At 36.2% G+C, this 27,018-nt stretch overlaps 1 protein-coding gene across 1 annotated transcript in view; it reads left to right on the top strand.

Moving 5' to 3' along the window:
- Positions 1-27,018, top strand: part of LAMA2 (laminin subunit alpha 2) — an 886,276-nt gene that overhangs the window by 707,795 nt on the left and 151,463 nt on the right. The window contains exons 31-34 of the mRNA XM_064360706.1: positions 1,625-1,711; positions 5,492-5,685; positions 17,259-17,401; positions 20,915-21,013. Coding sequence (XP_064216776.1) covers positions 1,625-1,711; positions 5,492-5,685; positions 17,259-17,401; positions 20,915-21,013 — 523 coding nt within the window. The remainder of the gene's footprint in view (positions 1-1,624; positions 1,712-5,491; positions 5,686-17,258; positions 17,402-20,914; positions 21,014-27,018) is intronic.

Raw genomic sequence — 27,018 nt, 5'->3', positions numbered from 1 at the left:
GAAAAGCACAAGGATTTCTGAGCAGCGCTGCAGACAAAACGAGAATTGAGAGCAGATAAGGGAGTTGTGAACAGAAAGAATAAACTCAAGCTTCAAATGAGATGGAATCCCTACTCCCTCCAGAAGACCCTTAATGTGATATAAGGAAACAGTGCAATCCACTATAATACCATAATTTGAAAAAAAATTATTTCAACTATTCAAGAATTACTACATTCCTGTACAATACTTTAAACATTTTATTTGTTTATTGACATTTTGTTATTTTACTATAACGAAATGTAATTTGATCATACTAGCTCTTTAGAGCTGCACTGGAAATGTCTAAAATCTGGTTTTTAGAGCCCTTATATGTATGAGTGTGTGCGTGCATGCGTGTGCATGTTTGTGAGTGTGTGAGTGCACAGATGCACTCAGTATTAGGCTTTAAATTAATGAGCTAAAAATTTGGCAGAGTGTGTCAATTATAAGTTTATTTTCTGTGAAGGCAAAGATAAACTTGTTGGATAATGAGTTTGTGAGTAGATTAATTTGTTCACATATTTTGCAAAAGTTGGAGTTTATTACTCATTCATGTACTATTGATTTAATGTATTACAAGACAGTTAACATCAGGTCCTAATAGCACCTGACCAAACCATCTGTGGGCCTGGCCTATACCCCTTATTGCTTGTTCAGCATCAACTGATTTAGTGAAACAGCAAAAAGAAAAATGGTGTTTGCAGCATTATCGTTCTGCCAGATAGATGTTTTTTCTTCCCAAATTTCCAGTGCATCACTCAGTTTTACCTAATGGGAATGAAGCTGAGAGAAGCTGTAACAACCCAAAACTACATGTTAATATAGTTTAGTTTTCAAGACTTGTGAAGTCCTTCTTTTATTGAATACGATCATTAGAAATCCTGGAGCAAGACAGACTGTCTGTGGTCTACCAGCATTGTCCTAGAAACATCGGGGAAGTTACATATGATCTAATTATTAGAAAAGACCATGAAATAGTCATTTTCATAGAAAAAGCTTTCCCTTCTTCTCTCCTCACACTAAATCACATTGCTTTGTGTTCAAAGTAAAATGTAGTTTGAAATCTGGATGTAAATTAGAAAAGATGCTCTTTTATCCCAAATGAAACATTTATTCACACTTCATATGTTGAAGCACCAGTGGCCATTTGGGCTGAGTTTTCAGGAAAAAGAAATTATATAGCTTTTATGCCCCCTTTTTTTTAACCTAAAAGATTTTAAGTAATAGCTATTCCACTATCAGACAAATATGCCTAAATTCTAGTCGGGTTTTTCTTTTGATTAGTGAACAATAGGACAGTTTTGCTGGATGTTTAGTATATTCATGACTGTCACCTCATTATTAAATTCCAGAATATTCACATGCTTTGTGTGATGTATTTTTAATCCATCAAAAACCAAACAATATATACTCAGTTAGTATTACTAATAGTTTTTCATTGTGATGTCCTACCCTTAAATAAGAACTTCAGCAATAATTATAAAGATGCTGCTCATAGCCACCTAAAAGTATGTCCCAATAACCTTGATAATGGACAGGAACACTTGATTTTATAAAATAAATGGATTAAAAAGTTTTTGCAACCCTTTTCTTTCTGATTCAGTTTCAGCCCCTCTTGCGTCGCAGAAGGCCTTGATGACTACCGCTGCATGGCTTGTCCACGGGGATATGAAGGCCAGTACTGTGAAAGGTACCAACAGTCCTGAAACGTACAGACTAATGATACATAGAGATTATATGGTAAAGGGTCACAACAGGAAAACATTCATTATTTGAAGACCATCATTTTTTGCATATTCTCTAGTAGTTTAAATTATAATACTTTCAAAACTACTTGTATATCTTAGAATTTGTCCAAAGAAAGTTGTTTATTTCCACTGTATATTTAGACTTTCTCAAAGATTCTAAGCTATTTCACAATTATCTAATTTATGCTTTAATATACGTATAATTTTATACTTAAATATATAATTTTATCAGAATAAATAAATCAATTTTCAAAAGCTTAGCAGTAGTTACTACTAATAAAAAACTGGCTACACTTTTCTTATTCTAATGCACTGGAAAATATTGTCTGGCAGTAACTGCATTCACGTCATTGCTCTGAGTACTATGGCACTATACCAGCAAGTGTATACATAACTCAAAATATAAATAATATCAAGAATTTTTAATTAGTACCCCAACAATAAAGTATTTGTTATTCAGTTTTCCTTTTCAATAGCAAACAATATTGTTTAAGTATTTTCTCCTACCGTATTGCTTACAAAGTCTCATAATGCATGTATACAGCTGTTAAATTGAATTCTGAATGTAATCCAAATAGTAAATTAGGGAATACAATTCCAAACTGATTGCCTAGAAAGGTTGCAATTAATATCTTCTAGATAACATATTTTCTGTAAGATCAGTATCCTGTATATTCAAACTTGTCACCACCATGTTTAGTACATTTTAGGTATTATCTCTAATATAACAGAGAGTCACTAAAATTAACTACTAACATTATACACACATGATAATTTTAACACAACTGATACCAATATAAAAGTTTTATAAAGATCTGTGGACTTCGCTCAACTCCAACAATTCAGCTAGGTTCCGTTTTCCTCATCTATAATCTCGGAAATCATTGATAGGCCACCTACTCAACACTAATATTGTGACAATAGTGTGTAAAGGACACTGTTGGTGCCCACCTAGGCACCTACACTGAAGCCTTCTCTCCAACAGAAGAGGCAGAAAGGCCTGAGGACTTACCTCACCTTCCTGCAATGGCCCATGACTAACCAGTGTGAGAGTACAAAGTCCAGCTCTTTGGCACCTAAGTGGAACAAGTTTTGAGATCTTATTTTATGCTCCAGAGCACTCCATGGAATCAGGCTGAGATTGGGACATCACCTGAAATCACACCTTTGATTAGAGTCCTTCTTTTCCATGTCCTACTTTACCTACTCCTTTGCTAGATTCTCCTAGGAACACTTAAATGATAAGTTTCTTTGGAAATATAAACTAATACTAATTATCAGCACCTACTTAAGAGTCTTATTTTATATAACCAGCAATAACTGTATTAATAATGGCAATAAGTAACTAAGTAATTACTTTTACATTTTATAAATCCCAATGCAATTTTTATACATTTGTAAAATATATTTCTAAATAAATCTGCATGTGGTATCTCTTAACATAATATCCAATAATAGCATATATATAAAACAGTGTATTCACAATTTCCATGCCAACAGAAATTAGCAGCAATTAAAGAACTCACAGCCACACAAAATCTAAAAATATTTTCATTTGTTCTAAAGATATGTACATCATTTGGATATAGATATAGGTGATGCAAGCACATACTTGTTAATATCCACCAGTGAGCTTTGGTATTTACGGTTAGGCTAATACTCATTTCCTGTACATTTAAACACTGGTAGGATGGTGACTAACAGCATCACTGGATACCAAAAAGATTATCTACAGTAATTCACGAAAAAAATTTTTATAGTATAGCTATATTTATACATTGTAGTTACCATTATCTACAAAAGCTTGTGTACAGAAAAGACTAGAAGGGTACACTAAAATAATAAATTATTGTCTTAAAGCAGAATGATTACAGAAAATTTATTTTTTAATATCCAGTAATATTTAATCAATAAGAGCTGACAGTTTGTATAGCATGTAGATGAGCAGGGTCATACAGTATCAAATGTGAGTGACTTAAATTGTTTTTCCCGTCCTCAAATGTTGTTATAGCTTTGCATTCATCATCTCTAACGTATAAATAATCAGGTTATATTTCTCTAAAAAATTGCTTTTATTCAGCTATATTAAACCAAAGTTCTTGGTTAAATTTTTATTGTAACCTTCCAAATAAATTTGTTCCAGCACTGAGAGCTGAATCATTTAAATAATCTTTTGACCTTCCCAGACTGATCAGGTTAGGTCTAAAGCTGCTTAAATTTCTTGAGTTTCCCTGTAATACAGAAACCTCTCCCCATACTTTATTTTCAATACTCTTGTAATAAACTGTTTGAACATTTAATCAAGCTGAATCTGCTTAAAATACAATTATTTTACCCATAAATGTTAAGAAGCCATTTAAGTGGACTTTAATGCTACTTTCATTGAATATTTGTAATTTTTCATTGAAAAGAAAGTAATCAAAAACATAAATGTATAAAAGCCTAATGTCACAAATAGTTTTCTTTGTGTTTTGCCTTTTCTAACCAGCACAGGATGAATTAACTTTCACAGTCAGCCATGCAGATTTCACAGTCTCAGACTGCTAAAGATGGTCTATGATTATCTTGCCAGTATTTATAGTTTTTGGCTCCAATTCCCTACTGTCTCTCAACTTCCTCACATACTTGCCTGTTGAACAAAAATTCTAACTGTTGGTTATATTGACACTGACCATATATATAACTTGTTGTCCAATCTGGGACGCTATATTAAAAACAGGAAGTGTTTATAGCAATTATGTCAAAACAACAGGTAATATGAAATTGTCCTGGGCAAACCAGAATGTATGGCCCTGCTAGCATCGTGTAAAGTTACCACTCCCAGTGTCATAACCTGGAGTGAAATACACTTAGGTGAATGGATGCATAGATAGATGGAAGAGTCAATTAATGGACTGTGTTTAGGGTTCATCCAGTTGGATTCTGTTTGTCATTTTCAAAATCAGTTTTTTATATTTTGTTTGCATATCATTAACCCACTTCCACAGATACACATGAAAAATCCATCTTGAGGAAGATACGGTAAAAAGAAAAGATGAATAAAATTAAATAGAAAACCTGAGTAGCCTGTTGCCACTTAACTTGCCTCTTTTTCCTCATTAGTAAATTAATGGGTTTTATTCTTTGGTTATTTTGAGCTCTGAAATTCTTGAGTGTAGGAAAGCCCAGAAGTCAATATAGAATTTTATTCATCTCTAATTATACAAGAGGACTTAACAGAAAAGTTTATGATCTAGAGCAGTGAAAAACTATGGCCCACAGGCCAAATTTGGCCCATTTTTTATTCTGTATGGTACTCAATTAAGAACTGTTGTTACAGGTAAACATTTACAATCAATTTGATAATAGGAAGCACTAAATTATAACGCAAATGAAGGATAATTTCAAACCTCAGAAAGAATCCCATTCTTCTCATTAGTAGACTAATATCACAGAATAATTTGACTCTATTATTAATATGTTTTGAATTCCATCAACAAGAACAACAGAATGCTTAAAAAATTTATTTCTTTTTCACTGCATAATCTTGATTTTTTCCAATGTCCGGCAAAGCCTACTATTTACTCTCTGGCCCTTTACAGAAAAAGTTTACTGATATATGGACTCTTGCTATCAGTTTTGTTTCATCAAAACAAAAGACCACACATACATACAACAACAATGTGGAGACATGACTTGGACTTGCTATTAACCACTCTTGCTTTGTCACTGTTTCAATTCAGGTGTGCCCCTGGCTATACTGGCAGTCCAAGCAGCCCGGGAGGCTCCTGCCAAGAATGTGAGTGTGATCCCTATGGCTCACTGCCTGTGCCCTGTGACCCTGTCACAGGATTCTGCACGTGCCGACCCGGAGCCACGGGGAGGAAGTGTGACGGCTGCAAGCACTGGCATGCACGCGAGGGCAGGGAGTGTGTTTGTACGTATACTAACTTCGCTATTTGTTTTGGAGGCCTCGATTCCATTTCTGTCTCATTTCCAATGAAAAAGACTGACCCCCAACGCGTCTTTTTTTTCTTTTTTTCAATAGCTAGTTCTACTCTTCATTCTGACACTATCTATCCACCTTCTGCTGTTCACCTGCTGATTTTGTGTCCATCCTGCTGAGCCAAGAACAGCTGAGAAAATCCTCAGCATGCTTTAGTCAGTTCATTGAAAGACCTACAGTGAAGCTCCTGGAGGCATTTTATTTTATTGTCCATCTCCGGGTTTGCAGTTTTGCTTCAAGTTGGCATTGCCTTTGTGACAGATTAAAGATCTGAGTATATTAAAAATTTTAGAATCCTCCTCAATTTGTAATTGACTGGACAGATACTTAAGCCTTGAATGACAACTGATGTCTCTTTTCCCAGCTTTTACAAAAATCCATGGGCATACTGCTTCATAACTTCCTCTTGAACTACAAAACCTGTAAGCAGTAACAATGAAATCAAGTATTTTTACTCATGTACAATAAATGGAGAGCAGTTTGCTCTCTTGCTGTCTCTCTTTTTTCTTACTGCTCTTGGATTCAGTAGTGCCATATTGAAAATACATTGAAATCAGCAGCTAAATATAATTCTTGGATCTTGCATACATTCAGATCCAAAATAGGTTATTTATAAATTTAAGGAAGGAGTGCTGTTCTATGGTATTCTTTTTCTTAAGGAAATTTATTTTAGCACCTTTTATTTAAACATTTACCTATTTTAACGGTATTTATGCATGTCAATATTACTTGTTTTAGCATCTTGTTTGTGTCTAAATCTTACTTATATTTTAAAGAGAAGAGTTTTTGTGTTCTAGTTTTGTAAGAGTTACCTCAGAAGCTAAAGCTAGATTAAAAAATACACTAAAAAGTTAAGACTGGGTGTTATTTGGGAAAATAGATTTCAAAATCATTTTTTCTTTGTATTTTAACTATCTTTAATGAAAATGTATTACACTGAAAATAAATATGAAGGTAGGTGGGAGGGGAGAGATTAAATGTACTATCAAATACATTTCATATTGTCATATTTAGTTGTTAGTATATGCCCACTCATTCTTCCCAAGTATAATGATGTATTTTAATGATAATTAAAGAAGTAAACTACCAAAGTATTTTATAATATTGCTTTCAAGTTAAATAAATTATTAACATGCACATAATTAACTAGATAATATATAGATGTTCTTAATGTAAACATGAAAGTCATTGAATTATTAATCATCACTTTTATTAATTATCCAGAAGCAAACTTGAAATAAAAAGATCATATTAATGTTAAGCACAAAAATTAAACAATACCACATTAAACTTGGGGGAAGATAATATAATGGGATTATTTTTGGAACTTTTTTTTTAAAGAGAATTGGCATTCTGCCCATCAACAACAATGGCTTTAAGTTTTCAAGGTTATTGTTGATGATCTATACTTTTTTATCATTTTGAATACATTTGTCATTAAAAATCTTAACTCATCTTTTCGTTGTCACATATGTCAGTTTCCAATCTCCACATGTCCCATGTGATATTAACAAAAAGGCCAATCCTCCAGTTACAAAGCTCCACCAGTTTTATAATGCCTGTTTGCTTTATTCTTGTCCCACAAGGAGATGTATTTGCCAGGGTTATACATGGTATTTAATTCAGTTGCTGGACTAGAAATGTTTATATTCTTTTAGAGGATTAAATAATAGCAATTTTTCTTCCAGAAAAAAATTATTAAATTATAAAATTGTTTTTGATAACTAGACCCTTTTTCTAAAGCACAATTAATTATCTTATAATGATGCTGTATAGATTTTCCATATACTGCTCTTAAGCATTAGTGATTTCCACTTAATTCTAGGAATGTTTTCTCTTCACCTTTCATTAAGTTAACTCTAAGAATTGTTACACAGAGTATCTTTAGACTTTTTATCTTTTCTTCTGAAATTTCTCCAGTTATGGAAAAATATGCCATGATTCTATGATCTTAGCCTTTCTCAGGATTCAGTTTCTACTTCTAGTTCTGAAATGAGATAAAATAAGACACCAAGTGAGGATGTAACTCTGACTTATTCTCAATTCTCCTTTCAATATATTTCTGTATCCTTAAGCAAAGTTAATGTGAGAGACCAAAAAATGGATTCACCTGGTGTGTTTGATCTGCGAGACCTGGCTTAGCACATGTGATTGTGGTGGAATTGTATAAAGCCTGGGGGTGAGAGTAAGGGAGGTAGCTCGGCTCCAGCAAGAGAATTTATATGTAGTAAGAAAATGTCTGCAGTTCTTGTTGTTAATATGGTTCTGACTACAGAAAATAAACTTTCTCCTATTACTTAGAATAAGTAAATACTCAGTTTAGTAGCATGTTTTGTACAAGAGTTAATTTTGCTTCTTTTAGTTACTTTCCTGGGGAATATAATTTAGACTGGTCCACATCATGGATTTATATAGAAAGAAATGCATGATAAATGACCTAAGCTGGATCATAGCATTATCTCATGTAATTTGCATATTGGTGAAAGGAATCTATGCACTCACTATCAATTTAGATTAGGCTCTTATTTCATAAAGGATATAAAATTCTGCTGAAGAGATCAGGCAAAACAAAGCCAATACAGGAATTGTGAAAGCACTTCCCTTGACCACCAAGGTCCCTAAAAGGTATTTATAGCTTCCAGGGACAGTTGCCGGTGAGTGGGCCCAGATTCTACTGGATCCAAAATGGAATTTTTTATAGCACACAGGCCTTTTGTATGTTCATTTTCACTATTATCATGAAGAATTTACACAAATAATCTGTGTCCACATTAGGAACAATTTAGACATCACAGTCTCTCATAGCTAGTGACCTAAATTCAGCCCCACCAAGCAGAGTCAGTTCCTGGGCATAACTAAGCAATTTATTCATCTTTAGATTCCAGACATTCTCTAAAGTCCCTTTTACCACACAGGGGTTCATCATAATAGTAATTTTATTTAGAGGCTCACCTTGACTTACCATTTGCCGGGTACTGCATTAAGCATTTTATATGCAGTTCTTTTCATTCTTGTAACATTCCCATTCCTTGTCATCCCCAATGTGTGATAAAAAAAAAACAAAAACTGAATTTAGGTAGGTTCAGTCATTTCTTGGTGACTTTTCAGTAGATCTGTGATTTGAACAAGGGTCAGTCTTACAAATCTTATTTTCTTAACCTTTATGCTGGCTACTGATACAAAACAGAGAAAGCAAATGTGGCTTAGTCAATGTATTCAACACTAATGAATTCAGCCCTTTGTTCATTTAATGCTTCCATATTTAGAACCCGTTCTACCTAGATTAAAAATAAATATCAAATAAGATAAAATTAAAAAATGAGAAATGTTAAGTATATATAAGCCCAATAATGACATATTTTTTTCTGCTAACCATTGAGACTCCTCTAAGATTTAAAACATTACGGCATTTATGGTAGATTCATTTTCATCAGAGATTGTCAAGTAGAGACTCTCTTCTTTTTTTTTTTTAATGAATGAGAGGTTCTCATATTGCCCAGGTTGGCCTTGAATGCATAGCCTCGCCTCCTCAAGTGCCAGGACAACAGCCACTGCGGCCCCCAGAGACTCTCTTCTATGTAGAAGAAAAGACACTAGCTGGGTGCCCAGATTAACTTCACAGGCTTTTTTTTTTTTTTTTTTTTTTTTCTAAAAGGAATTATTTGGGACAGCTTTACAATGTTATATATGTTGGTGAGTTCTAAAGAGATATTTTATTAATCTCCCAAATTAAGATTTCTTTTTTTTTTTTTTTTTTTTTTTTTTTGAGACAGAGTTTCGCTCTTGTTACCCAGGCTGGAGTGCAATGGCAAGATCTCAGCTCACCACAGCCTCTGCCTCCTGGGTTCAAGCAATTCTCCTGCCTCAGCCTCCCGAGTAGCTGAGACTACAGGCACGTGCCACCATGCCCAGCTAATTTTTGTATTTTTAGTAGAGACGGAGTTTCACCATGTTGACCAGGATGGTCTCGATCTCTTGACCTCGTGATCCACCCGCCTCGGCCTCCCAAAGTGCTGGGATTATAGGTGTGAGCCATGCGCCCGGCCCTAGATTTCTTCTTGATAAATTAATACAAATCCGTCCTCTTCTTTCAACTCTCACTCATAGTTCACATGTCATTTTATAAAATGAGAACAACCAACCTGCCTTCAAGAAACTTAAAAATGAACAAAGAAGCCATTATTTGCTTAACAGTAAAGTTTAGTATTGTGAAACACAAAACTTGGATTTGTTCATATCTTATTTTCTGTAAACTCATATAAGTAACACAGAATAACTCATTTGATGTTTAAAATAGATTATGAGTGGCATAGTAAAATATATGACTCTCCTAGAGAACAGAAATTAAAATTAGTATCTGTTGGCAAGATATTGCTTCATAAAAAGTGCCTGAAATAGCATTTTATAAATATCAAATTGATGTTGTCTATTTTTAATCACTGCACAGTAAGGTATTTGTGATATATCAGCTTTTATTATTTATAGTAACAATCTATTTAAATGCTAACATATAGTTTCTTAAATAAAACATACACTTTATTTGCCAATTTGCAAAGTGATCACAAAGTTTGTTTTCTACTTGCAACCTGAGATAAATGTGGTAATTTACCTTAACTCTGTAAAATAGGCAACTTCCAGCCACTTGGTGAAACCTGAAGTCTGAAGTTTTATTCTACTTTGATACTATTCCACAGAGACATAATCAACATTGTTATTTTTAATAGCCAGTTGCCACAAAAGATCTGATCACAATAATGCAGAGACTATTATATTACCACTAGAACACTATTGTACATTTATAATCAAAGATGGTTACTAATGACAGTTATTGCTCCCCATATATGGGAACAGGAACAAAATAGAATGTGGTTGTTACTGTAAGAAAAACAGGACTTTCCTATTCTAAAAAATGATGATAAACATCAATTGATCTCCAGAGGCTGATTATTGATCCAAAACTTTGTTGTACCCGCTAAATGTCATCCTCTCTCTGCTCCTACTCACTACTCCTCCAGTAAGTTCTGACTTAAAAGACAGAATGTATGTTATAGTTTTCTGTAACACTAAGCTATGTCATGTTGTTCGCATCCAGGTGGTAGGCAATCTATACAAACATTTTCGGTTCACCTTGTGTACACCTTCTACTCATTTGTTTTGTTAGTAAAAGATATTTGAGTTTCTTGTTGTCGACCTTAGCATTGGTCTAGGCTAACAATGTGTGGAATGGCAACTATCCCTGTGATTCTCAATGATTTTCCTAGTTGTTAGAGATTAGTCTCAGTGGTTTGTATATTATCGAGGAGGCTGTTCTGTTAGCAGATTAAGGAGTTGCACAGTTGAATTGTCGGATAGAGAAAGCTGATCACTGTTGCCTTTGTTTTCAGTGAGTTTTATTTTAAGAGTAAACTAAACTCTACTTTGGTTACAATTTCTACTCTGGCAAAGCCCAGGAGGTTTTATTGGCCTCGAAAGACAATAGAATCACATAATCTCGGAGTTAGAAGAAATGAGTAAACTGGTCTAGCCTTCTCTTTTTCTGTGACATCCCTGAAACAGACAGTATCCTAATGCAAGGAAGCATGGTGTTATGAAGTGGCTACAGGAGGTTCGAATCCTAGCTTGCCATTTGTGTGACATTATTTAATTTCCTAAACCGTGTTTTCATCTTCTGTAAAATGGATTAAAATACTACACACATGTATGTGAAGTATCTAAGCATGAAAAGTACTCAATGAATTCTAGGCATTGTTATCATCATTGTTATTATATGTCCACTTTTTCCCCAAAGACCTGATATTTTGTGCAACTCATCAGTTTCTGATGAAATATTTTCTTTAGTTTAGGCTGACTTTCAGTTTTCTATTATTATCTCTAATTCTAGGGTCTTCAAGTCACTGAAAACCACTTTTATGGCCACCTTACATTTCTCTTTAAGTCCTTCACATGCATTATTTATAGATTCTTAAACACCCTGGTTGTGACTATTTTTCTCATCTGTAAAATGAGGATATGAATAGTACTTACCTCATAGAATTTCTATAAATATTAAGTGAGATAATGATGGCAAAATGTAATGCACTGCCTGTCATGTAGTGACTGTTGTGTAGATAAAAACTATTATCTCATTATTATTTATAGTATTTTCAAAGTTTCTATCAGAGTTTTGAAGAGCTACACCATCTTTAAACCATATTGTTTTTCATATGTATTATAGGTAGAATTTTATTTAATATATATATAAAACATATATATCATAACTTAGTATATCAGCAAATTCATCAGTCTCAGCTGAAGTCTACAGCTTCCCTCTCTATTAAAAGAAATGAACGGTTAAAAGGCATTCTTAATGATTCTAAAAACAAATTTTTATTTTAGAAGGTATTTATTTTAAAATGGAATAACTAAATACATTTTAATAAGCCCTAAATATATGCTAATGTAAAAGTTTCTTTTTTGAAGGGGATAAGGGAAAGTGAGAAATGTGAAATTCAGATCCAGGGAACCATCAATGACATTCATCTAGAAGAGTTAATTTAAAATACACACATTAACACGTAATTTTATCTTTTGTTAAAGACATATATTTACTCATTTTATTCCTGTTTGATTAGAGCATAGAATTTATGTATCTCTACCTAAAATTCGTTAATAGCTTTGGCCCTTTCAAAAATACTCAGTGTCCTCATTTTAGCTTTAGCTTCTTTGGTTTGGATGCAGCCTGTGATTTTTTTGTGACAGTAAGCCAGTAGTTATTATGCATGGGGAACCCTATTAGAAATGCAATATTTTTTACTAATTGCTAACAGAAAGATCTGTAATCCTGGCTGCATGATTTGCCCCTTACATGTGCCCAGCTATAACAATCTGAATTTAGTACTGCGTTTGTTAATATTAGACACAAATTTATCCTGACACTTTTATAGGCAAAGCCTCAGAAACATTTAGTCATGTAAAATATAATCATGGTCTTGAAATATTTGCTTTTACTCCTGTGCATTTTAGGCAGGATTTTACTTTGTAACCTTATCTGTACTGCTAAATTTGGAGAATGATTTGGAGAGGTTCTTTGAGGTCCTGATTGTAAGACAGGTGTTAATTTACACTGAGCCGTTACTGCACTTTATCAAAGAACAGTTGTTTACACAATGTGAATATTCCCTGTCTCTACACATTTTTCAGATCTTCCCTATTATAGTGAATTAAATTTGGTTTTAATTTGCATTCCATTTCCAATGTTTGTTACCAGACACTTTGGACTTTTTGAGGGCAAATAAAAGTAGCTTCTGGTGTAAGTGAAATATTCTGTGTCAGAATAAAATAGCAAACCATTATGTAAAGGGCACATTTCCCTATGTGTTTACCTTATAACTTCATGAGCTAGACTTGTACAGAAGCTTTGAAAAAATTCCCATGGCTGTCATATTCATAAGTCTTTCTGACCCATTCAGACAGATGTTAGTATATTACTTGGAGCATACTATAAAACTTACCTTTCACTTATGGAAATGTGTTAGTACTTTGTTCCCCAAAAAGCAAATACAGAGACCATAAGACATGGGATAATAATAAACATTTGGACACAGAGACATAAAATGGAATGTATGAGCCCTTGAAAGAGCAATTAAATATATTTTCATTTCAACAACTGAAGATGAGAAACCAAAACAGATGGGTAGGGGATAGAATAAATGAGAGAAAAATCAGTATTCATCATGCCTCTTGGCATTCTAGTGCACCAATTTACTCTGTAGCATATTACAGTACATCAGATCTGGTTCTGCATTCCAGTCCCTGGTTTATTCTTGTATGAAGTAAAAACTGAGAAAACTATAGGTACTTTCCCTGGAAATTTCTGGAACCATCTAGGAAGGAGTATCTAGCCATGCTATTATCAACAAACTGACTCAATTACTTCTTGGAAATAGGTAGATTACATTCTATGAATAAATTAAAGAATAATTTAGTGTTTGCTATCAAAGGCACACACTGCCCTGAAAAGCATGGTGAAACATCCTATTATCATTATCAAGCGTCTTTCAAGATCTTAGAGGCTGAAAAAGGAGCAAATTACTTGCTTACACCCTAGGAACATCTGCCAAAAATACATCTTCACTAGAAGTCAAATGGAACTTTTAAAATAATGATCAACTTGGGCTTAGTGGGAAAGGAACCTTCCTATTCTTCATAATTCCTAAGAAAATTTAAATGGTTACTAATGCTTGTCTTTAACCTATGAATTCCAACTTGAAAGGCTCTGATCTGAATCACATTTGCAAAACTTGAAGAAGTGTATCAGTTATCTATTGTATCAGTTATACATTCCAAAGTTTAGCAGCTTAAAACAACTAGTGCATACATCTTCATAGTTCTGTAGGTTGGCAATTTGGGCTGAGCTCAGTTGGACAGATCTTCCACTGCCGTGCCTAGGGGCTTCCAGTGGCCTCAAGCTGAAGTTGGAGCCTCAATTGCCCTTCCGTCTCTCACATTGCCTCCCTTCCTCAAGGAGGCTAGCCTGGGATTGTTCTCAAGACAGCAGAGGTCCAAGAGTGTGAAAGCAGAAACTGCAAAATTCAGTACGTTCCTCTGCCACATTCTGTTGGTCAGAGTATGTTGCAAAGCCAACCCAGATTCAAGGGAAAGGGAAATAGATTTCACCTCTTAATGGGAGGTGTGACAAAGGAGTATTAACAGTAACTTTTTTTTTTTTTTTTTTTTTTTTTTTGAGAGGGACTCTCACTCTGTCACCCAGACTGGAGTGCAGTGGCATGATCTAGGCTCACTGCAGCCTCTACCTCTTGGGTTCAAGAGATACTCCTGCCTCAGCCTCCTGAGTAGCTGGGACTACAGGCACATGCCAGCATACCTGGCTAATTTTTGTATTTTTAGTAGAAATGGGGTTTCACCATGTTGGCCAGGCTGGTCTCAAACTCCTGACCTCTGCCCATCTCAAGCCTCCCATAGTGGGAGTTGATCTGCCCATCAAAAATGATCTGCCCGTCTCTGAGCCATTTGCCCTGGTTCAGAAACGCTGGGGATGTGGCCCAGCTCTCTGGGATTCCCGAAAGTCCTACAGGTGATTCTGAGGCCCACTAAAGCTTGAGGACCAGACTGCGGAACTTTGTGTTTAGACATGGTCAATTTGGCACTTAATTGAGTTCTGTGTTGTGTTTTCTGTAATTGTTTAATCTAGACAGGTCTGTTGAAGCTTTGCATTGAATGGGGCTATGAAGCCAAAATAATCTCTTCTTTTTACTTGGTGTCCATGCAGTGCAAATTCTCTTTCATTCTGGCTAGGAAAAGAGTAAGAGATACAGTCCTAGTTCCAGACTTCTGCTCTTGCCTCCAAATCCGCTTTGTTCACTCAGCTTGTAAAGCATCAGGAGCTTGCAAAGCCCCGGCAGGTGACGCTCTACAGTTGCAGGTGTCACCTGCAAGGAGCTGATTTATTAAAAGCCCTGCCAGGGCAGTTTAATCCCTGTGAAGTGATATTGTAACTCACCTCTAGCTGCTGTCCTATCAAAAAATCACCCTCCGTCCTCCTTCTCTTTGTTTACAAGCACCAGTTAATGGTTTTCTCTCCATTTAGCAGCTCAGGGGACCGCTATTTAGAGAACTAATTGAATTCTTGCCAAGTTTGGGCATGATCCAAAGCTGCTCCAATTCTCAGTATTTTCCATGCTATGTATTTTCCTCTATTCTAACATGTGTGTAGCATTGATACCTCTATCTGCAGAATGTAAGAAATTATAACTGTATACATGAGGGCATATTATACATGTGGCAGTTTCTGCTCCTTGGCATGAAGATACACCTCATTACTCTGCAATGCAAAGCTAAAAGTATGCATGTTTTTTAAATCTGCCAAAAGAATCAATATACATTAATTTTAGAAATTATACTACTATTTACGAGATTTATTCCATAATGAAGAGACAACAATCCATTTTTCTCTCCCCTAATTCTACCACCAATCCTGGCCCCTACCACCAAATTTGAATAGTACCTCTTTGATGACCAAAAATATTATGGTTAGTATATTGTCCATTCTTACATTGCTATAAAGAAATGCCTGAGACTGGATAATTTATAAAGAAAAGAGGTTTAATTGGCTCATAGTTCCATCATGCTTCCAACAGGAAGCATGGCTAGGGTGGCCTCAGGGAAATTTTACTCATGGCAGAAGGCAAAGTCAGAGCAGGCATCTTCACATGGGCAGAGCAGGAGGAATGGGGCCAGGAGGAATAACCAGGTCTCATGAGAACTCTGTCATGAGAACAGCACTAAGGGGGTGGTGCTGAGCCATTAGAAACCACTCCAGTGATTCAACACCGCCCACCAGGCCCCATATCCACCACTGGGGATTACATTTCAACATGAGATTTGGATGAGCACACAGAGCCAAACCGTATCTGGTAGCATATTAACATTCTTAGCTACTTAAAGAATACAGTTTTTCTGGTCCTTAGGAATTATTTATCTATAAGACTGAAAGAGGTTAATCATCAAAGTAGGGATTTGTGAGGCTGCATCTAATCATGGGTAGCAAGAGGCTGAAGGGATAAAGAGGAAGAGTTGGCAAATAAATAAGTGAATAAATATTATAAGAAAAAACACTAATTACAAAAGGAAAGGTTATTTTTCTTTCGACTTTGGATTTGGTTTTGTTTGTTTGTTTTTGAGATGGAGTCTTGCTCTGTCTTTCATGCTGGAATGCAGTGGCATTATCTTAGCTCACTGCAACCTCTGCCTCCCCAGTTCAAGCGAGTCTCCCACCTCAGCCTCCTGAGTAGCTGGGACTACAGGCACCCACCAGCAGGCCGGGCTGATTTTTGTATTTTTAGTAGATACAGGGTTTTACCATGTTGGTCAGGCTGGTCTTGAACTCCTGACCTCAGGTGATCCCACGCCTCAGCCTCCCAAAGTGCTGGGATTACAGGCATGTGCCATGGTGCCTGGCCTTCTTTTGATTTTTTTTTTGTTTATTCTGCTCAATAGATACCAAGCTAAAAATGTCTGCACTTTTTGAATGTGTACTACATGAAGCATGTGGAGGTCAAATTCCTGTGATTTTCTCCAGTGCAATCTAATGGAGCACAGCACATTTGCACTGCACATTTAGACTCTGGAGCATCTTTTATTCCCTCTGGACAGGTTCCTTTAGATTGCTCATGTAGGGATTTGGGGAGGGGGAGCATTTTTAATGTTATAGTCTGTGCCTTAAAGAAAATCTTCAATACTTATGCAATACACTTTTTCTCCCCAAATCTATTTGCTCCTCCTCTTTGGTCCCTCAGTTTATATTATCGCCTGTGATTCAAGTTCTGGGTGACATGCATATCTGCTGTTTTGTCGTTGCTCGTATCTCTTTTCAACCATCATCCCTTTGATAGCATTAACGTTCTGAGATGAGTAGCTTCATCTTCCACGGAATTATTCTTGGACCATAAAATATTTCAGAGCTGAATTCTTTGAAGTAACTGCTCTTCGTCGCTTCCCTTTCACAGTTTGTGGAGATGAGTGCACCGGCCTCCTTCTCGGTGACTTGGCTCGCCTGGAGCAGATGGCCATGAGCATCAACCTCACTGGCCCGCTGCCTGCGCCATATAAAATGCTGTATGGTCTTGAAAATATGACTCAGGAGCTAAAGGTAGGTTGGAGCAGTAATAGCAAGGGCCAAGGACAAGGTGACAGATGCTTCACAAGTGGTATTGGCTGTAATTGGTAAATGTTCTTCCCGCAGCCCCAAACAAGGGACACAGTTGTTAGGGAAATTCAGAGACTTTAGTAACCAATGTTTTTCAAACTCAAGAACTATAATATACAGATTTCTATTAAGGGAAAAGTGTCTCATGTACCCCCCAGTGTCTGGCCTAAATCAGTTTTATTATGTTTCTTAAATATGTGCAAACATAAAATCAGGTATGAACTCTTTGTACTTATAGCTCTATAAAATCAAGATAAATTAATCATTACAAAACCAATAAAATTCAAATTAAAAACATTAATATAAAGTAACATGGGTTTGGCTGAATGGAAATTGCTGCTTGCAACAAGAATAGAATGTTGACTGTTTCCACACAGTTCTTCCACCAGAGGTGAACTCAGTTCTCCTACCTGACTACATTTGAACCAGAGAGCCGCCTGCAAAGGTTCCTGAAATGACAGATGGGCATCACTTGACAAGTTTAGGTGAATTATGTGCTCAGCCTGCCAAAGGGTCAAACACACAAGCAAATGTAGTCACTGAGATCAGGTGGCCATATTCATTTCTCAGCTGCCTAGCCTGGCGTCCAGAAATACCTACATTAATATCTAAGGTTATCATCAAAATGAAAATACGTGATTAGAAACTTGTACTAGAGAACTAGTAGAACTTTAAAAGTTCTTCAACAAGCATTAGTTTGATAAACACTGTTCTAAAACATGGTTAAAGCTTTTGGTAGTCAACAGGGTAGGAGAAAACGTTAAGGAACTTGGGGTTGTTTCACCTGATGAAAAAAAGATGAAAGGTGTCAACTTACTTTCAGTCTCTTATCAGATATTTATTAAGAGATTATAGAATGCCTCAGCATTGCACCTGGTTCTCTGGGGATATCACGACTCTTTTAGTATCTTCACTACCTGTAGGAAATGTAGATTCTAAGTGCTTTAAAAATAATCATTAAACAATAATCAAGCAATTAGCAAAAATACATAATCGCCATGTGTTTTACAAACATTCAAAGTGTGCTAGAGTACAAATATTGGAGAAATCAGTAAGGTTCAGAGTAACCAGGGAATGCGCCATTACTGAGAGTATAATTTCTGTTGGAATTTGAAGAGTAGATCCAATTTTAATAGTCAGAGGAGCATTGATTGCTCTAGAGGAAGGCATCTAAGATTTATTCACTAGGCATTGGTAGATACTCTTTCAGGAAATGTATTCTTTAATTCTGACCATAACCTTTAAGATAAGTATTATTATCCCTATTTTTCAGAAGAAAAAACCAACAATGGTGACACCAAGAATAACTAACATTTATTGAAAAGCTAGGCAATTGACTGAAGTCTTACATGGATTACCATACATAGCTTTTACAGAAACTCCAAGAAATAAGAAAGTTATCATGGTCTGAATATTTATATTTCCCTGAAATTCATGTGGAAAGTCTATCATAGTCCATTGGAGCTGCTAACTGATTAGCTTATAAACAATAGAAATGTATTTGTCACAATTCTGAGGCTGGGAAGCCTAAGATCAGGGTACCAGCAGGTTCAACATCTAGCGAAGGCCTTTTCCTCATAGAGGGAGACTTCTTGCTGTGTCCTCACACTTAATGCATTTAATATCTGGATACTGAGGGAAAGGATAGCTAGCTCTCTGGGGTCTCTTTAATAAGGGCACCAATCCCAATCTTGAAGCCTACGTTCTCATGACTTAATCACTTCTCAAAGGCTCCACCTCCTGATATCATCACATTGGGACTAGGATTTCAACACATGAATATTGGAAGGACACAAATGTTCTGATCACAGCAAGCCCTGACCCTCAGTGTAATGGTATCTGGAGATCTCTCTGCCATGTGAGGACACAGGGAGAAGGCAGCTGTGCTTAACAGAGCCATGTGAGCAGAGGCAATGGTGTGAATTAGGCCTGTCTGGCAGATATTAAAAGTCAGACCTGCTAGTGAGAGATAAGGCTGGAGGCTTCAGTGAGGCAGGGTGATATGAAGGACAACCTTGAAAGCCAGGCAGAGGAACCTGAGTTTACCTTGTAGTCCCAGTATTCAGGGATGCGAAGAGTTTTAATAAAAAGAATACTGATCAGTTATTTTTTTTATATATGGAGGGAATACAGAAAAATAAAACTAGAAAAGAAAAGATTTTAGTTGAACATAAAACATTTTAAAACCAATACTTAAGCAATGGATGATGAAATAAAGAGGTCCTATAGAAGAGGTGGAACATCATCTAAGCCAAGGGATTCAGTGAGCCATCCACTTCTGGCTGGGTATTGATCCAGATGACCTGGATTTTCCTGAAATTCCAGTCTTTCTTAATTCTGTATTTTGTTTCTCTTCCATCATTCATTTGACATTTGTATACTGAGGATCACCTTTTGATATTATGAAATATTATTTCACCTCTTTGCTCAATTTAACTATGTCAGTGCTCCCCAAGTTCCAGCCAAAGACCATCAAGGACACACATGTGATGGCACAAAGTGGGGATTATTAACTTGTTGCAAAAAGGGACATTGAACACCATGGGGAATTGTGGGCTGTCTCAGTAAGAAGGTGTTAGGAATAACTTCTAGTATTTGGTTGTACTAGGTAATTTCAGGTAGCACTCAACTAGGTGCTATTTGGAAATGGGAGTAATTCTGTGAGTATTCTGTGAATTCTATCTAGAAGGAGGGAAGAACAGAGGGAGGATAAAGCTATGATTATAAGGAGGCAGTGGTCACTCATATCAGCCAGGAAATGGGGGATTGGGGTAGTTTTGTGGTCTGCACAAAACCTGCTATGATTTTGTCTGTGCTTAGACATTACAGGGTAGTCTCATTTTTTTGTTTGTTTGTTTCATTTATCACTGGCTCCATATGACCTTGTCTAATGTTAGCGTCCTATGAGATTATGTTTCATAGGAAAAAATATGGCCCCGCTGTGAGTGCCAGGCCAGTTCATAGCAACACCGAGGGCAGGCCAGTTAGTTGGTGCCTCACCAGGTCCCTATGTCAAGGCCTGTCATTCTCTTTTTTACCTGCTATCTGTGACTCTGTTAATTGGAATGGGAGCCTTAAATAAGCCAGACAAGGAGTTTGTCTAAACTCTCCCCCTTACTGACTGTGTGATCTCCTGCACATTTTTGACTCTCTTCAAGCCAGTTTGCTCACTTATGAAATGGAATACACTTAACCCTCATAGAGATGTGAGAATTAGATGAAAAAAACAAAACAAAGCCTGGCACATAGTAATTTCTCAATAAATCACTGCAATTTTTATTATTTACCTCAATATTTGGCATGACACCCAATGTATAAGTGCCCAATTGAAATAGTTTCCTTCTCTTTTCTTTGAAGGTGAGAAAACTAAGTTCCCTGTATACGTAGAAAAATGTGTTCTGTTAAACACTGATTACTGCAAGGCCATTTACTAAAATGTGATGGAATTTTTTTCAGCACTTGCTCTCACCTCAGCGAGCCCCAGAGAGGCTTATTCAGCTGTCAGAGGGCAATCTGAACACACTTGTCACCGAAATGAACGAGCTGCTGACCAGGGTAAGTTGGCAAAATTGTGACTCTTCTGAAGGTAGATAGATTATGTAAATTAAGGAAAATTACTTCGAAGTTCTGAAATGCCAGTCGCCTTCTTCTTAATTCCCAACTTGGTATATAAAACAAATGTATTGGGACTTGCTACTTCTGCTTCAAATCAAATCATAGAAATCAATAGCCCACAGAAAAGTTTGGGATACCTGGAAATTATCAACAACAATGGCTAAAAAGTCCAGAATGACAGTGTATTTTGAGAACTTTATTCAGTAGCCTCCATGGTGAAGTTTTTATCTGTTCTGATTTCAAAAGCACTATCCTCAATTATGTAAAGAGAAAGAAAAACAAGTGAAAATACTTGTGGTCTCTTTAATCTCATCGTGGGATTTTTGCATTCATATAGAAATACAGTGTAAATCAGTTTTACACAAAAGAGAAAATCGTCTCTATTCTGAGACTCCAAAGCACTGAAGACACTTTTAAAATTCAGACTGTAAAGTCCATGTTGCATTTATCAGGCTTTTTAAGGAATTGGAAATTTTAAATTTTCAAAACTTCAATGGCATTAAAAATTTTTTGCTGTTAAGAGAATGAAGAAATCAACATAAAGCCCGCCATCTTGTGGCCAGAAATATGCATGACGTGAGAAACTGGGCTGCAAAGAAGGATCTAATTTGATGATCCAAGAGCTTTAAATGATAAAGATCATTGGAGCTAGAAGATTCCAGGAGATTATCTAGTCCATTTTGTATTTTAAGGAAGAGCTGCATCGGGCCATGACAGCGAACCGAATTAACAATGGCCACACAATTCTCTAAACCCAGGGACTTAAGCAGGACCCAGCCTCAAGATTCCCAGTGGCCCAGTACTTTTCCTACATAGCCTTCTGTTGGTTTAGGAAAATTTCCACAGGGAAATCAAATAGCTTCTGAGCACATAATGCTAAACAATGGCCCTGAGGTTACAGTAGCATACTAAACACTTTTTCAGAATCTCATAGCAACAATATAGAATGTAGAGATACAACATGACGTTTCTTGCCAAATATATGTAGACATTAGATTAAATTGAGTGCATTTATCTCATATTAATTTAATATAAAAGAATTTATATTTGTTATGTGGCTACTAATAAGAATTTTTTAACAGGTCATGGCAGAATAAATCAATTCAACAAGCACACATAAATGTTTATAACATACAAAGCCTAAGTTAAGTGTTGGCAGATGAAAAATATGAGTGAGGCTCATTCTGTCTTCAAAGAACTTTCGGGGTGTGTGTGTGTGTGTGTGTGTGTGTACATCGGCATTTAGGCGTACGTAGGACAATATTAGACAACTGCATGCAAGTATATAATAAAATATGAAATAAAATTGGAAGAAATTATTGAGAAATTTGTAATAATAGAACAATTTCATCTGATTGGGGTAATTAGAAAAAAATTCCATGCAATAAGTGGCATTTCATTCATGCATTCATTCATTCACTTAACTAACACTTATTTGAGATCTCCCACATTCTAGGGATTATGACAGACACTGGGGTTAGAGGTGTGAGCAAAACTGCACAGTCGTTACCCTCATTGGTTTAGACTTGTCTAATGATCTGACCTTAGAGACACAAGAAGTATTTCATTAAGAGTGTCAAGTCTTCATTATGTCTCAGCCTACACTCTTTAATCTTTCCAGCAGATTCTCTCACATTACGTTTTTAAACAGACTTTAATTTTTAGAGCAGTTTAAAGTTGAAAGAAAAGTTGTGTATAAAGTTCAGAGAGTTCTCATATCTACTCCCTGTCCTCACAGCCTTCCCCACTGTCAACCTCCCACACCAGACTGGTACATTTATTATAATTGATAAACCTAAGTTGATACCTCCTCATCACCCAAAGTCCATAGTTTACATTAGGGTTTGCCCTTGGTATTATACATTCTATGGGTTTGGACAAATGCATTATGACATGTGTCCACCATTATATTACAGTATAGAAAAGTTTTACTCACTAAAAAATCCTCTATGCTTCACCTACTCATATCTCCCTCTTCCTTGACCCCTGGCAACCACTCGTATTTTAACTACATCCATAGTTTTGCCTTTTTTGGAATATATAGCTGGAATCATACAGTATGGTGCTTTTTCATATTGGCTTCTTTCCCTTGGTAATATGCACTTAAGGTTTCTCCATATTTTTTCATGGCTTTCTAGCTCATTTCTTTGTAGTGCTGAATATTATTTCATTGTCCAGACATATCACAGTTTATTAATTCCCCTACTGAAGGGCATCTAGTTGCTTCCAAATTTTGGCAGTATGAATCAAGTTGCTGTAAACATCTTTGTGCAGACTTTTGCATGGACATAAGTTTTCAACCTATTTGGGTGAAGATGAAGGAGCATGATTGCTGAATTGTATGGTAAGAGTATATTGAGTTTTGAAAGAAATTGCCAAAATGTTTTCCAAATGGTCGTTGCTGGTTTGCATTCCCACTGGCAATAACGGAGAGTTTCTGGTGCTCCACACATGGCAAGGCTGATCCTGCATCACTGCTGTAGGAGCTGCCCTCTCTTCTTTAAGGGCTTTTATATTTTATACTCTTTTTTTTTTTAGACAGAGTTTTGCTCTTGTTGCCCAGGCTGGAGTGCAATGGTGCGATCTTGGCTCACTGCAACCTCTGCCTCCCGGGTTCAAGCAATTCTCCTGCCTCAGCCTCCTGAGTAGCTGGGATTACAGGCATGCACTACCATGCCTGGCTAATTTTGTATTTTTAGTAGGGACTGGGTTTCTCCTTGTTGGTCAGACTGGTCTTGAACTCCCAACCTTAGGTGATCTGCCTACCTTGGCCTCCCGAAGTGCTGGGGTTACAGGTGTGCGCTACCGCGCCTAGCCTATACTCTTTTTTTTTTTTTTTTTTTTTGGTTAGTGGAGAAATCTAATTCCCTAATATCCCTGGGTAAAGAGGATACTATTCTTCCCGATAACTCACATTTAAAATGTATTTTGATAGTTTTAATTAATGTATAAATATAGAGTAAGAAAACACTACATAATCATATATCTCTTTCAATATATTTTGATTTGTTGCCATTTTCTTTTACTCATCAGAAGAACTCAAGTTCCTCAAGTATGAGAATCATGTTAAACATATTTCGAACTGCCCTACAATATGTGTGGAATATTAAGATGCTTTTTGATGATGACTCTATAGCTATTGTCCTTAGCTCCTTTCTTTTTTCAGAGCCAAAATTTTTGAAGACTTGGAGACAAGTCTGTATTTATTCCTCACTCCACTGCTGTCTGGATTTTCACTCCCAGCCCACTACTGAAACTGTTTTTTGTAAGATAACCAATGACAATCTGGTAACTGAATCCACTGGATGCTTTGTTAATTTTACCTGAAATCTCTGCAGCAATTGCCAGCTTTGATCTTTCCTTTTTTCTTGACATACTCTCCTCTCTCTGTTTTTCTCTTAACTCTCCAACCTTTCATTCTAAGGCTCTTCCTCTCATCATCCCTTCAAAGTTGGTGTTCCTTGGGATCTAGGCCTCAGTCCATGTTTCCTCTCACTCTATAACTCTTTCTTTGGTCTTCAGTTGCCATGTATGAGCTGTTAATTCATAAATCTATATTTTCAAGGCTGACTTCATTCTCCTGCTTTGGCCCTATGTGCCTTACTAAAGATTGGACATCTCAAACTAAACTCATCACTACCTCTTAAAGCCCATACTTTCTCCTATTTAGACAGTTTCTGTTGTCTCCTCCAGTATGTGCCCAGTCTCCCAAAGAGAAATTAGCAGGTTGCTCTTCACTCTACTCCCTCTTTCACCCATCGTCCAATTCAGTTCCCTTCTATGGTGGCTCTTTGTAAGCCTTATCCAACTCCAACCAGTTATTATCTATATGGCAGATTAAACAGTCTAAATTACAAATCCTATCATGTCATTCTCTTCCTTAAATTGTACTATGATTTTCCACTTTGTTCAGGATGACATGCAGTGCTCTCGCACTGGGATCTAATCTCTGGTTCTCTCTCATCTCTCCCTACTACTCATGGTCACCTGGGCCCCCATGGACTGAGCATACAAGCCAGAAACCTATGAATCATTGGTGACTCTTTCTTCCTCATCATGCTCCTGCTTTTCCAACTCATTACCACACACTGGGCTTCCGCTTCCATGTGTAGCGTTCATCTCTACTACCCCACTCTCATCCATTCTCATGTTGCGTAGTTTGGGATCACCACATTTGTTTTTTAGCTGGTCTCTCTGCTTTTACTGTTGTTCTTCTCCAAATCTGTTCTCTGCAACATTGCCTGAATGAATGTTTGCTATTCCAAATGGGAATATGTGGTCGAAGTGCTTACAAATTCTTCCCCTGACTTCCCTCAGGCTCTAAGGATAAAGACCAAAATTCTCCCCCTGGCCACATCTCCCACCACTTGCACCCCTGGCCATCTGCACTCCAGCTATCCTGTCCCCCAGCCACCTTGTCCTACCACAAAGCATTGCCACACATTTATTTTCCCTTAAAGGTAACCTGCCTCTCCCTATATTTTGTTAATTTCTATTAACTCCAATTTACCTCTCAAATCTCAGCTCATGAAAGCCCTCTGGGCCATGATAATGGTGCTGGGATTCCTCCTGTTCTTATCTTATATCACTTTTTTCCTCCAGTTTGTAATTATAAATTTATCTAAGTGATCATTTGACAAATAACTCTCTAGTCTGCCAGACTATAGACTCCAAATGAGCAAGAAGCCTTTTTGTTTCTTATCAGAATATCACCAACATTATGCACATAATAGGTGTTGAGTCAATATTTGTTTAATTAATTAATTGTGAATAATTTTAATAGCATTTGAACAACAAGATGAAATGTAGACAAACACAAAATAAACATTAATTTTGCATACTTTAAAATGCATTAAATCAGGCATATATTTATAATTAAATTGTTGAATACTTTGTTTTTATTGATAAACACCTCTTAACTATTTATATTCTAAAGGAGGAGAATTCTATATAACAGACTGAACTATGTAAAATATCAAAATTTAACTTCACTTATACCATATTTTGTTGCCTACTGAATACCAAATGTAATGAAAATGAAGGATTTCCAAAAGGATGAAACTAGTTTTTAAATGATTTAGGTGCCAGTATTGTAAGTTTACAAGGTTTTATTGATAGTTTTTAAAAAAGATTTCAGTTGCTAACAATGTTTTTTATTTCTCCTTTTATATTTTTAAAAGATATATATATATATATATATAATAAAACAAGTCATATCTTTTTGGTTTAGAACTTTTAAAATTGGCACCTGCAATATTTAGGAAGAAATTCCACATGGAATTGGCTCATTGTCACTCCGTGGGGTCAGCTGGCTGCTCCCTCTTCCTGTGTGTTGTTGGTCCTAACAGCTTGCCTGAGGAGTGCTTCACTGCCACTTAGACATACGGAGCTGGTAATATTGGAAGATGACCCTTGAGAATATCATATAAATGATTTGATCTGAAATTTAATTTGAGCAGGAAACCATATGAGTCCGCAAATGCAAAGGTAGATGGTATCTAAGCAATGTTATCTATTCAGTAGTTAGGTTTGCTTCATTAGATTCTAGTTTTAACATAAGTAAGGCAGAAAATGAAAGACACTGTAATATCCAACCAAGAAAATTATGTGCAGATTTTAAGAGGCACAGTAAGAACTGCTTGAGCTAAAGCAGGAAAGTAACAGCTACATTGTTCAGAAGTAAATTAATGTGTGCCTTATGGTAATGCATGCTGCCTAGATATAAATACTCTAAAAAAGAAAAAGAAACAGGGAAAAGAAAACCTAGTTGAGTGAATGTCAATAGAAAAAAAAGATAATCAAAGGTAAGAGAGATACAAGATACTGTGTGAGGCATCATTTACAAAGGAACACTGGAAAGATTGGAGAATAGAGGTAAGAGGATGTTAAAATAAGAAAATCAAAGATAGAGAATGAAAGGAAGATTGTACAACATATTAGGATAA

This window comes from Aotus nancymaae, unplaced genomic scaffold (genome assembly GCF_030222135.1).
Source record: "Aotus nancymaae isolate 86718 unplaced genomic scaffold, 86718_ANA_hifiasm-v0.15.2.pri h1tg000040l, whole genome shotgun sequence".
Lineage (NCBI taxonomy): Eukaryota > Metazoa > Chordata > Mammalia > Primates > Aotidae > Aotus > Aotus nancymaae.
The sequence above is the reverse complement of the archived record's forward strand: the minus strand, read 5'-3'. Positions and strand labels throughout refer to the sequence as shown.